Genomic DNA, 12,704 nt, shown 5'->3' with positions numbered 1-12,704 from the left:
CAATACCAGTCCATTTCAGCTCACTAATGCCTAGGATGTTGATGTTTATGCGTTTCATTTTATTTTTTGATGATTTCCAATTTTCCTAGGTTCATACTTGGTACATTCCACATTCTGATTATCAATGGATGTTTGCAGCTGTTTCTTCTTATTTTGAGTTGTGCCACGTCAGCAAATTAAGGTCCTGAAAGCTTGACTCCATTCATGTCATTAAGGTCGACTCTACTTTGAAGAGGCAGCTCTTCCCCAGTCATCTTTTGAATGTCTTCCAGCCTGGGGGCTCATCTTCCAGCACTATATTAGATGATGTTCTGCTGCTGTTCATAAGGTTTTCACTGGCTAATTCTGCTCGGAAGTAGACTGCCAGGTCCTTCTTCCTAGTCTGTCTTAGTTTGGAAGCTCATTTGAAACCTGTCCACTATAGGTAACCCTGTTGGTATCTGAACACTGGTGGAATAGCTTTCTAGTATCACAGCAACACGCATGTCCCCACAGTACGACAAACTGACAAACACTTGGGGGCCTAAAAGGTTACTTTCCCTTTTTCACTGTGTTGACACTTGTACCTATGGTGCAAAAGCAAAGGTGAGTAAAACTGCTGATGCTTGACCATAAATCAAGGCAGTGACACCAGAAATTGCTAATAGTCATTGGATTATTCATTCTCATGCACCCACAGTTAAAAAAGAAAAAAAGACAGTTTCCCTTAAGAATGTCTCTGATGAACCAGTAAAAATTATTGTTTTTATTAAATCTTAACCCCAGAGTAGACATCACTTGTAATATTTTGTGTGACAATGTGAGAAGTACATAAAAAGTACTTTTGTTGCATACCAAATGTAAAAGACCCAATAGAAAGTGGTTTTTCAGACCTGTATATTAGGCAGACATTTTCTTGAAAATGAGCAATGTGGGCCTGTTACTTTAAGTAAAACAATCAATAGTTCATCTTTGTTGCCAATGATAAAATTAAGCTTTCGAATGAAAACTAAAATTTTGGCAAACCTGTGTCAATCACCTCCAGCCAAAACCACCAGGAACATACCTACAGGTGAACAAGTTTGGTTTATTACTTGTTGTATCAAGGGAAAAGACTCTTCATGGGAAATCATGGAGTATCTCAGCTAAGAGAGCGTTAGAACCTATTACACCCACTCCTCACTTATCAACATGATTAGGTTCCAAAGACCAGGCAGTTATGTGAAAATTGGTGTTATGAGAAAATGGAGGATGATCTCATCAGATCACAAAATGCAGGATGGCTACCTCATTACATAACTGCAGAATTATATCATTACGTAACTGCCAAACAAACAAGAATCATGGCCCAGCCACATTAACACATAACTTCAACAACCAGTATTACTCATGCCTCACACAGCAGCATTTGTTACTGCCAGACTTACATCGTTATCGGGCAAAACAGTCGGATAACATGATAGTCACTAAGGGTTGAGTAGGCGTACAGGACTTGGGCTTCGGTTGGATGATTTGGGAGAGGGTCTAAGGAAGAGGTGGTTCTCTATGGAACGGATGCTGCCAGAAAGCAGGGATAATTATATTGGGTTCTCAATAAATCTTATCTACAGGAAGGGGAGACTAGAACAAGGATTGTTCTAGTTGTAATTGATTGATACAGAAGTAGTAGTCACTAAAATGAGACCTGCTTGTTATTTTGAGAGTGGTACAGTGACCTTATTTTTTGTCTGTGGTTAAAATTACTAAGCAGCCTGCTTTGTAATATTTTTTTCATGGTCTCAGAGCCGTCTTGTCTGAGGTTGGTATTCTGTGAAATTGTTTACAACTAATAGGAGAGTAACATGACCTAGCTGTAAGAGTCAGGCCAGTTTCTGAATGTTAGGGGCTGCTCCTTTTTTATTTCTCACTTGTATCCTTTACCATGAGGTTGACAGCTTCAGGAATACTTAAAGATCATACAGATAAGAGATCTAATACTTAAGACACAAACACATGCATACCTATATCCACTTCAGCACTATTCATAACAGCAAAAAGATGGAAACAACCTAAGTGCCCAACAATGGATGAATGGATAAAGAAAATGTGGTACATACATACAAGGGACTACTATGTAGCCTTCAAGAATAATGTTGAGTTCTCAAAATATAATACGGATGAAACTGGAGGACATTAAGCTGAGTGAAATAAGTCAATCACAAAAGGACAAAAACTGTATGATTTCTCTATCATAAAAAGACATGAATATGTTTACATACTCAAACTATATTTAGGGAAGGGGAGTGGAGGATAGGGGAGACGAGGGAAAAGGTGATTACCAGGGATAGGGGAACACAGGGGGAGATGACTCTCTTAGAGAGCAGACACTTGTTATTTCTGTTGTTGTTAGGTGCCATTAGGTCGGTTCTGACTCACAGCAACCCCACACACAACAGAACAAAACACTGCCCAGTATTGTGCCATCCCCACAACCACTGTTATACTTGAGCCACTGTGCCAAGCCATCTTGTTGAGCGTCTTCCTCTTTTTTGCTGACCACCTACTTTAACAAGCATGATGTTCTTCTCCAGGGACTGGTCCCTTCTGATAACATGTCCAAAGTATGTGCGGTGTGATGGATCACTTGGTGTGGTCTTCTTAGCCATGGTCTTGTAACTCCCACCCAAGTGACTGGGCAGAATTGTGTGATAGGGTAATTGTGGCCCACCAAGGAGATTAGTCAGTTTTGCCATCTCACTGGGCTTGAAATGAGCCACCCCAGAGGTGGGCAAGAGAGAAGAGCCCACCACCATCAAGGTAGGTGAGACCAGCAAGAGACACCTGCAGGAGAGACCCAAAGGAAACAGCGCAGTGGGCTTCCCAGCCTGCACAGTGAGAAAGCTGAGTGCCTTTGGGCAGTGACTGAGGGCCACAGAAAGGCTGGGAAGAGGTTGTCGGGGTGGAAGAACCGTAATCTTGAGTGTTCCTGAGTCTCAGTTGTAACCTGTTACTTCCCTAATAAATTCCATAATCGTGAGTATTGACTATGAGTTCTGTGTGGCCACTGCAATGAATTATCAAACCAGGTAGAGAGTGCTATGGGAGGGACAGTTCATGTCAGAGTTGGTAAAGATGGTGGAGAGAGAAGGCATGTTTGATCTCCGCCTCACAGGAATCAGCCTTGGGCTGTTGATCTTGATTTTCCTCCCCCCTTGTGAAGTTAGAGGTCAGACACTGCCCCCACGTCATTTTTACAGTATATGAGACGAAGTCTCGCCATCCTTGCTTCTAATGAGCATTCTGCCTGTATTTCTTCCAAGACAGATTTGTTTATTCTTTTGGTAATCCATGGTATATTCAGTGTTCTTCACCAATACTGTAATTAAAAGTCATCAATTCTTTTTCAGTCTTCCTTATTTGCTTTCCTGCTTTCACATGCATATGAGGCGACTGAAAACACCATGGCTTGGATCAGGTGCTCAAAGTGGCATCTTTGCTGTTTAACACTTTAAAGAGGTGTTTTGCAGCAGATTTGCCCAATACAATGTGACATTTGCTTCCTTTTTTCACTTAGTATTTTTTTTTTATTATTATTGACTTTAGATGAAGGTTTACAGAACCAACTAGCTTCTCATTAAACAATTAGTACACATACTGTTTTGTGACATTGGTTACCAACCCCACCACATGTCAACACTCTCCCTTCTGGACCTTGGGTTCCTTATTACCAGCTTTCCTGTCTCGTTCTGCCTTCTAGTCCTTGCCCCTTGGCTGGTGTGCCCCTTTAGTGTCATTTTGTTTTACAGGCCTGTCTAATGGTGAACCTCAGGAATGACTTCACTACTGAGCTAAAAGGGTGTCCAGGGGCCATACTCGAGGAGTTTCTTCAGTCTCTGTCAGAACAGTAAGTCTGATCTTTTGTGTGCGTGTATGAATTAAAATTTTGTTCTACATTTTTCTCCAGCTTTGTCCAGGACCCTCAATTGCGATCCTGCCAGAGCAGTTGGTGGTGGTAATTGGGCACCATCTAGTTGTGCTGGACTCACTCTGGTGGAGGCTGTAGTACTTGTCGTCCATTAGTCATTTGGACTAATCTTTCCCTTGTGTCTTTGGTTTTCTTCATTCTCCCTTGCTGCAGATGGCGTGAGACCAGTGGAGTACCTTAGATGGCCACTCACAAGCTTTGAAGACCCCAGATGCTTCTTACCAAAGTAGAATGTAGAACATTTTCTTTATACACTATGTTATGCCAATTGAGCTAGATATCTCCTGAGACCATGGTTCCCACAGCCCTCAGCCCAGTAATTCAGTCGCTTAGGGAGTTTGGATGTGTCTATGGAGGCGTCAGCTGATTTCTTGACTGCTGTTTCCATGGGCATTGATTTTGTATCCAAGTAAATGAAGTCTCTAATAATTTTAATATTTTCTCCATTTATCATGATGTTGCTTATTGGCCTGGTTGTAAGGATTTTTCTTCATGTTGAGCTGTAATCCATAGTGAACACTGTGGTCTTTAATCTTCATCAGTAAGTGCTTCAAGTTCTCTTCACTTTCAGCAAGCAAGGTTGTATCATCTGCATATCACAGGTTGTTAATGAGTCTTCCTCCAATCTGATGCTGCATTTTCTTCATATAGTCCAGCTTCTCTATTTGCTCAGTATATAGGTTGAATAAGTATGGTAAAAGGCTAAAACCCTGACGCACAGCTACATGTTATTTTAGAGGATGGGGAATATAACACCAAATGTGGGTGATGTGTGAACAGCTGGACCAAGATAAATGATGTCACTAAGAAATACGCAAGGAAAAAGGAGGTTATTGGTAAATGCTAGGTAGGGCATATACAACAGTGTAACAACAACGAAGTAATAGGGGTGTGGACACATGTGTATGTATGTATGTATGTATGCATACAATGGTTAAGTATGTACATGTGCGTATATAGCTGAGTATATACAGATGTATCTATCTATCTATATGCATCCATATATACTCATTTAAACATGTAACAAACAATAAAGCACATAGGAGGCATCAACATGGATACTTATTGAACACTTAGCAGAACTGATTTACAGGATCTGAAGACTTAGGACCATAGTCTCTTGGGACAACTTGGTCAAATGGCATAGTATAGTACATAAAGTTTATGTTCTATATCCGAGTTTGGTTAAGTAGCATCTGGGTCTTAAAAGCTTGCCAGCAGCCATCTAAAATACAACTATGGGTCTCTACGCATAAAGGAAACCAAAGGCTCTGAGAAGAAACTAGTCCACAGGACTAATAATAGTCTACATGAACCACAACCTCATCTAGAAGAACTAGATGGTGCCAGCTAAGACTACTGACCATTCTGATCAGGAACACAATAGATAAATACTGATAGAATGGGAACAAAATTTAGAACAGAACTCAAAATCTGAAAAAGTCCAGACTTACTGGAGCAGTTGAAACTGGAGGAATCCTCAAGACCATTACCCTGATATATTCTTTAAACCTTGAACCAAAACTCTTCCGTGAGGTCATATTTTAGCTAAATAACTGACTGGTTCATAAAATAAATAATATCCCTTGTGAATACTGTGCTCCTTTAAAAAATCATCTATATGAGACCAAACAGTCAACACTTACTCTAAAGCAAAGATAAGAAGGCAAGGGGACAGGAAAATTAGATTACTGGAAATGGAGCAACCAGAACAGAAATAATGAGAAAGCTGGCACACTATATAAAATGTAACCAATGTCACTGAATAAATTATGTAGAAACCATTAAATGGGAACCTAATTCACTGTATAAACTTTCACCAAAAACAAAATAAAATATTATTAAGAAAAAAAAAGACTGTACAGATGAAATTAGTGGTGATATTAATGATTTTTTTAATATCATATAATGAAATGTATGAAAATTTGGAAGATTAATATAACTCAGTTAACCATTATCTGGGCAATAATAAGTTTATAGTTTAAGGAAACAAACTAACAATCAATTTATATAATGTTTATAGCTTAAGGAAACTAACAATTTATATAATGTTGTATCTCTTCATTCATTCATTTATTGAGCACTTATTGTATACTACCCTTATGTTACATGCTAGGAATAGAAGGGCAAAAAAGAAAGATCTTGTCCTCAAGAAGTTCAAAGTCCAGTGGCATGACAAAGGCTAACATCCCACAAAAATACAATACAAAGTGTTAAGATAACAGTAAGCGTAAGGTAAAATGGTAGTACAAACTAGGGGCGCTTAATTTAAACCAAACAGGCAACTCCCCAAAGTACATAATGTTACAGCTTAACCCTGAAGCTCAAACAGGAGTTAGCAGGTCAAAGGAATGGCAGAAGCAGAGGAACAAGAGATATAAGGGAGTAAGAGGTTTTCTACCAAAAATAGTAGAAAAACATCGGGCTGTGTGATAAGTGGACCAGCAGGAAGATTAGGCTGCTGGCAGGAGTTCCAATCAAGATTTGATGACAGCCTAAATAATGACATGGCAAAGAGTATACACAGAAAGGGATACATTTAGAAGATATTAAAAAAGGTAAATACAAAGGGCTTGGGAACTAACTGAATATCTTAATTACATGAACTTAAAAATAAATGATAATGAAGGCCAAATGTCCCTTAAACCACCCACCACTGGGATACTTTCTTCTTTTTAAAAATTATTATGACATTAACACTAACGGACATTACCTGGTGTTCTTTTGAGGAGTCAGCATAACCTGGCCTTCTGTTGTGATGTCTATAATACAATGTTCAGGAAGAATTCCCATTCCACATAGTTGGATATCTTGGGAATTTGCTGATCCTATCAATGTATGTTCCTAAGAAAGAATCAAATTCATGGGTTAATACATTCTGACATGTACACAAACTGAAATCATCTACCTTGAGCCCTTTTACATTGAACCAATACCTTAGCTAAAATATTTTTAAAGCAAATGGAGTAGTAGGGGGAATTCCTAAGCTTATTCTGAAATTCATTCTACAAATTATGTTTTCTTATAAGGAATAATCCATTGAGATGAGTATTTGCCTTTTAAACATCAAAATGTAATTTTATATAAGTATGTATACCATGGAAACCCTGGTGTAGTGGTTAAGCGCTACAGCTACTAACCAAAAGGTCAGCAGTTTGAACCCACCAGGCGCTCCTTGGAAACTCCATGGGGCAGTTCTACTCTGTCCTACAGGGTCGTGATGAGGTGGAATCAACTAGACAGCAACAAGTTTTTGGTTTTATGTATACCATAGTAATTATTTTTCATGGCAATCTTGATTCCAAATATTTCACACTACCCTCAGAGCATGAGCCATGTTTCAATGATATGCCAAAAGTATTAGTCTACAATTAAACCAAAGAAAACCAAGCCCATTGCCATTGAGTTGAATTCCAATTCTTAGCAACCCTACAGGACCGAGTAGACTGCCTCATAGGGTTTCCAAGGCTGTAAATCTTTACAGAAGCAGACTGCCACATCTTTCTCCTGAAGAGCGGCTGGTGACTTCAAACTGCTGACCTTTTGGTTAGCTGGCCACCTGTTTAACCACTGTGCCACCAGGGCTCATAGAGTCTGTAATAACAGTTACTGAAACTGTATATCACTTAACTGGTCTCAGTTTAGAAGAGTCAACTACAAAGCAAGCTATTTATGTGAATATGAGAGTTAAAAAAAAGTCTAAAATTGTTTTATAAATTTCATGGTCTCCCTAAAATGCCTCATAAAAGATATATTGGTATGTTCTTCTTACCTTAAATCCCTAACTACTCAATTCCCTAAATCCCAATCACCACCCTCACTCTTGAGGAAAACTGAGTCCATAAAAATTGAGCTCACTCTTATGTACTTCAATATTTAACTACCTATATGTGAATTTTTCAATGCTAATATGCCCCCAAATGTGTTCCTCGAATGTGTTCCTAGGCCATCTTCTCTTTCTAGATGTCTAGATTAGTAGTCAGATATTAAATATTTTAGGCTTTGCAGGTATATGCAACTACTCAACTTTGCCACTGTAGTGAGAAAGCAGGGAGATAATACATAAATGAATGAGTGGATCCTTCCCATAAAAACTTTATTTACAAACACTGAAATTTGAATTTCATGTAATTTTCACATGTCTAAAATATTGTTGGTTTTTTTTTTCCCCAACCATTGAAAAACGTAAAAACTATTCTTAGCTTTTGGGCCATAAACAAACAGACAGGGAGCTGAATCTGGTCTTTAGGACCTAGTTTGCTGGTCCCTAATCTAGAAGATCTCATCCAGTCCCACAGTTTTAAACACTATCTATGTATAAATTGGAGTCCGTGGGTGGTGCAAATGGTTAACATGCTCAGCTGCTAATTGAACGGCTGGCAATTCGAGTCCACCTTGAAGACATCGCGGAAGAAAGGCCTGGTGATCTACTTCCCAAAAAATTAGTCATTAAAAACCTTACAGAGCAATTCTACTCTGATACACATGGGGTCTCAATGAATCTAAGTCCGAGTCAACTGGCAAGTATAAACCAAGTCTCTATCACCAGCTAGGGACTGTAGACTTTAGTTCCACTTTTCCTCACCTCCACAGTCAAGTCTTGCTTGACTCCATCCACATCATTAAGGTCGACCCTACTTTGAGAAGGCAGCTATTCCACAGTCATATTCTGAGTACCTTCCAACCTGAGGGGCTCAACTTCCAGCACTATATCAGACAATGTTCCAGTGCTATTCATAAGGCTTTCACTGGTTAATTTTTTCAGAAGTAGACTGCCAGGTCCTTCTTCCTACTCTGTCTTAGTCTGGAAGCTCTGCTGAAACCTGTCTACCATGAGTAACCCTGCTGGTATGTGAAACACCGATTGCATAGCTTCCAGCATCACAGCAACACGCAAGCCACCACAGTACGACACACTGACAAGACGCGAGGGGTTCCTAGTTTCTCAGTCACCATTATTTCCTGCCTACTTAACCCACGTAACAATCCTTGGATGTCTAGAGATATTTCAAATAGAACAAGGCCAAAGCAGAACTCTTGCTTCCATCTCGCCTTGCCCCAATAAAAGTTTATTCCTTTCCCCAATAATAATGGCACTACCATCACCCAGTTACTGAACTAAAAATCAGGAAATTCTTACAGACTTCAAAGCATGTTAAGAATTAGTTCATTTTCCTCCACCTCCACTACTACATCTTAGTCTCAGCCACCATTGTCTTCCTGGGTGAATGCAGGAGGGCCCTACTAACTCTCCACTTCCTCCCTTCCTGATTCCTCAAGATCTACTCCCACCACAGCATCATTGGTAATCTTTAAAAAAAAAAAAAAAAAAAGCATGTGATTCTGCTATTTAAATCTCCCTAGCAGCTTCCCTTTGAACTTCTAATAAAGTTCAAGTTCTTACCAAGGCTTATAAAACTCTCTTTGATCTAGCTCCTACCTACTGCTCTTATCTTAGCTCCTAATACTCTCTCCCTTGTGGATCATGCTCCAGCCACATCGGCCTTTTATTTGTTCTTTGCACACATTGACTGTATTTCCATCCCAGTGCCTTTTACTGGCTGTTCCTCTATCTGAAGCGTTCTTCCCTTAATTTTGATATTGGTATGGGTAGTTTCTTATCATTTATATCCCAGCTTTAACGTCACATCCACAGAGAGGGGTTTACTGAACTCACAATTCGAAACAGACACCCAATCACTGTCATACTCCTCTATTTTAATCCCTTATACAACACTGTTTGTAAGTTTAGGGTTCATCTCTACAACTACAAGGGAAATTCCATAAGAGCAAAGAACTAGCCTGTCTTGTTGTCACTGTATTGTAAGCACTTAAAAAAGGACTGGTACGTTGTAGGCATTAAATAAATGTAAAAGAAAAAGAAACAATCATTTCCATAGCATTTCCTTCAGATTTAAAGGAAACTGATTCTCTCCTCTTCTTTGCAGAATTACATTCTGGGTTCCAATTCTTCCCACCTCTTCTGAGATCTCAATCCCATAAAAAAGGGCTCGTCCTCTCTTATATTTTTATTTCCCCTTTTCTGGGATTTTTTTCTCTTCTGCCTTCAAACATCTCTACCTCTTCTTAACTATACTGCAGCGGTGTTTCCATGGAAGAAAAGAGCTGGGATCCAGAATTGTCCCGTTGTATCCTGTTTGATCCTCAAGGAATATACATAACACAAAGGACATTCCAGGCAAATACCTACTCCTCACTATTAGCTGAGGCTTCCTGACCAATCCCCAAAGTTTCTTTACATGGAGAACATCCTGGTCTCCATCTCACAACACCAACAGTAAGGCAGAGGAAAGTTTGAAGAGGGAGGGAAAAAGAGCTCAAAGAGAAAGCCCCAAGATCACCTAAAGAAGAAGAAAAAAATCCCAAAAGTACTTGTCCAAAAGCACTTGTATAATCCCTTTCTTTCTCCCATAAGAAATTTCAGCACTGACTCCTAATTGTACCTTTGGAATCCTTTTACCCTTGGAGGATGGGGTGGAGAAAACCCTTGAGCTATACCCTAGACTGAAATTTGAGTGTAGAACAAACTTCTACTATTATATTTGTAGATTACATACAACTTCATTTCCACATCTTTGCCCCTGTTATTGTTCGCTTTTCCTGAAATGCTCTCTTTCCTTCATCTAAATTCAAAGCATCTTTCAAGACCTCTCTAGGAACTTCATCTTCTATAGGAAGCTTTCTCTGACCCTTAGCCATCATTGATTTCTCCCTTCTCTGAACTCTGCTTAAACTTGAGTCAGCATCTTAATGCAGTATTTCATAATTTTTTTTTCCCTTAGACAGCAACCTATACCGTACTCTTGCATCTTCTACGGCAACCAGCATAGTATATGATACATGATGGGTGCTAAACATCTGTTGATAGATTGAGTTACAATTTATCAGGGACACATAACATAAACTCAAACATGGAAAGGTCTAGTTCAAGTTCTAGAAGAAAAATTTCATATGTTCAACAAACATTACAGTGAATACCTGTTCCAGGCTGGGCACTGAGCCAGTGTTAGAGACATAAGAGATGGACACAGTTTCAATTCACAGAGATTACACTATAAACAACAATTTAGATCTTCCACATTTGAAGCTATTATCTACTGTGATTTGGATACGAATTGAGTAGAACCTCAACTATCAAGTTCCAAAAGCTCAACTCTGCTAAAGCCTTACTGTTTGATGTTTGAACAAGTTAGTCAATAAGCTTTCAATAAGTTCTTCCTATTGTGCTCCAAGACTTCAATAAAAATACCAAAAAGAGATTTAAAAAAAGGAACATTATCATAGGTTGGCAGAAGATTATCTAATGAGTTCCTACATGCTATGATGGTACAAGGTAATCAAAATAAGACAGAGTTAATCAGAGAGAGCTTCTCAGCCTCTTTATCTGATAGATGGGTATAATGATCAAAAATATATTCATTTTAGGGGAAAACTCCCAAATATAAGATACTATATTAAAAAACCTCAGAAATAATCAAAGGCTAGAAATGATTTTTTCATCTTTCTTCATCCATTTAGATTTCATTTTAATGCAGATGATTAGTTAACTATTCTAGGATTTACTGTGCCTCACCTCCTTTATAAATCATTTATATAGTTCTTTCGAGAACCTCTCTTCAATCAACTAAGTCCTTAAAAAGAGAGTCAGAGAGAGAAAGGAAGGGAGGGGAGGTGGAAAGAGACAGGACATACTCACTAGTCACATAATTCACGGGGTAGTCTTTCTTAACATGTTAGTGCAGCCTAAGTAATTCCTCTGTATATCAGTATTCTCAGACACCCAGTTTCTAAAGGAAAAGGGGCAAGTACCAGGCACAAAAACTAGAAAAGTATTTGTTACTTTTTATATATCTAAATAATAACAGAACTAAAACTCTGAAGATAATATTTTAGAAATGGAGGTTAAAAAAGGAAAGGTATCTTTATGTCTTTTAAAAAAAATTCAAATACTATACCATATGCACCGCTGAAGAACGTCTACGGAGCCACAGTTAAGTCCTGCTCCGTAATCACCGAATGGCTGCTGCCCTGCCACTTGTATCTGCCTCAGTCAGTGACCGTGAATACCGGCGACAACTCAAAAGGTAATTTACCTTCAGTGAGAGTTACGCCACAGGATAGACATGTGCTTTGATGCTGCTGCTAAATCACCAGCACACATCCTTACGAAGTATGTACATGTACAGTGTTCCCAAAATCCTTCAGAACCACCCCTGCTCACCTAGCCATTAGGAGCTCATCTGTGCAAAGAACAGACCCGGAACCGCAAGAGCCAGAGAGTGCTCCTGAAGGATTTGGTGGATAAGCCAAAGGGGCCATCAGAATCAATCATGCTGTGATACCACTTGTGTAAGAAAAAAAACAAAGTATCGATATAAATCTATATACATATAGAAATAGATCCAGAGGATACAGATAAAAATATAAATGGTAGACATCTCTAGGTGTTGGAATTTGGGGGCTAATTCCCCATTCTTTTTCTTATCTATTTTTATTTTTTTTACAAAAGTACATTATTAGCATAATGTTTTTAAGGCAAAGTAAGCTCTTGATAGTATAAATTTCCAGGACCACCTCAGAACTAGAGGAAGTCCTCACTTTGCATGAGAGTATGGGAGAGCAAAAATGACTGAGAAAGCTGAAACCATGCAAAACTGTCTTCATAATCAGTGGGAAAAATTACAATTATTATGTGGCCTCTAAAAATGTCTGTCAAAACATTAAGAAATGAAAACTTAGT

The 12,704-nt window shown here is 38.9% G+C and overlaps 1 protein-coding gene across 5 annotated transcripts in view; it reads right to left on the bottom strand.

The window, feature by feature from the left end:
- Positions 1-12,704, bottom strand: part of KIF13B (kinesin family member 13B) — a 346,406-nt gene that overhangs the window by 156,222 nt on the left and 177,480 nt on the right. For all 5 annotated transcript variants that reach the window (XM_049865676.1, XM_049865675.1, XM_049865679.1 and 2 more), the window contains one exon: positions 6,657-6,787. In XM_049865676.1, the coding sequence (XP_049721633.1) occupies positions 6,657-6,787 (131 nt within the window). The remainder of the gene's footprint in view (positions 1-6,656; positions 6,788-12,704) is intronic.

The sequence above is a fragment of the Elephas maximus genome, chromosome 22, assembly GCF_024166365.1.
Source record: "Elephas maximus indicus isolate mEleMax1 chromosome 22, mEleMax1 primary haplotype, whole genome shotgun sequence".
Taxonomy (NCBI): Eukaryota; Metazoa; Chordata; class Mammalia; order Proboscidea; family Elephantidae; genus Elephas; species Elephas maximus.
This window is presented reverse-complemented; position numbering and strand designations above follow the sequence as displayed.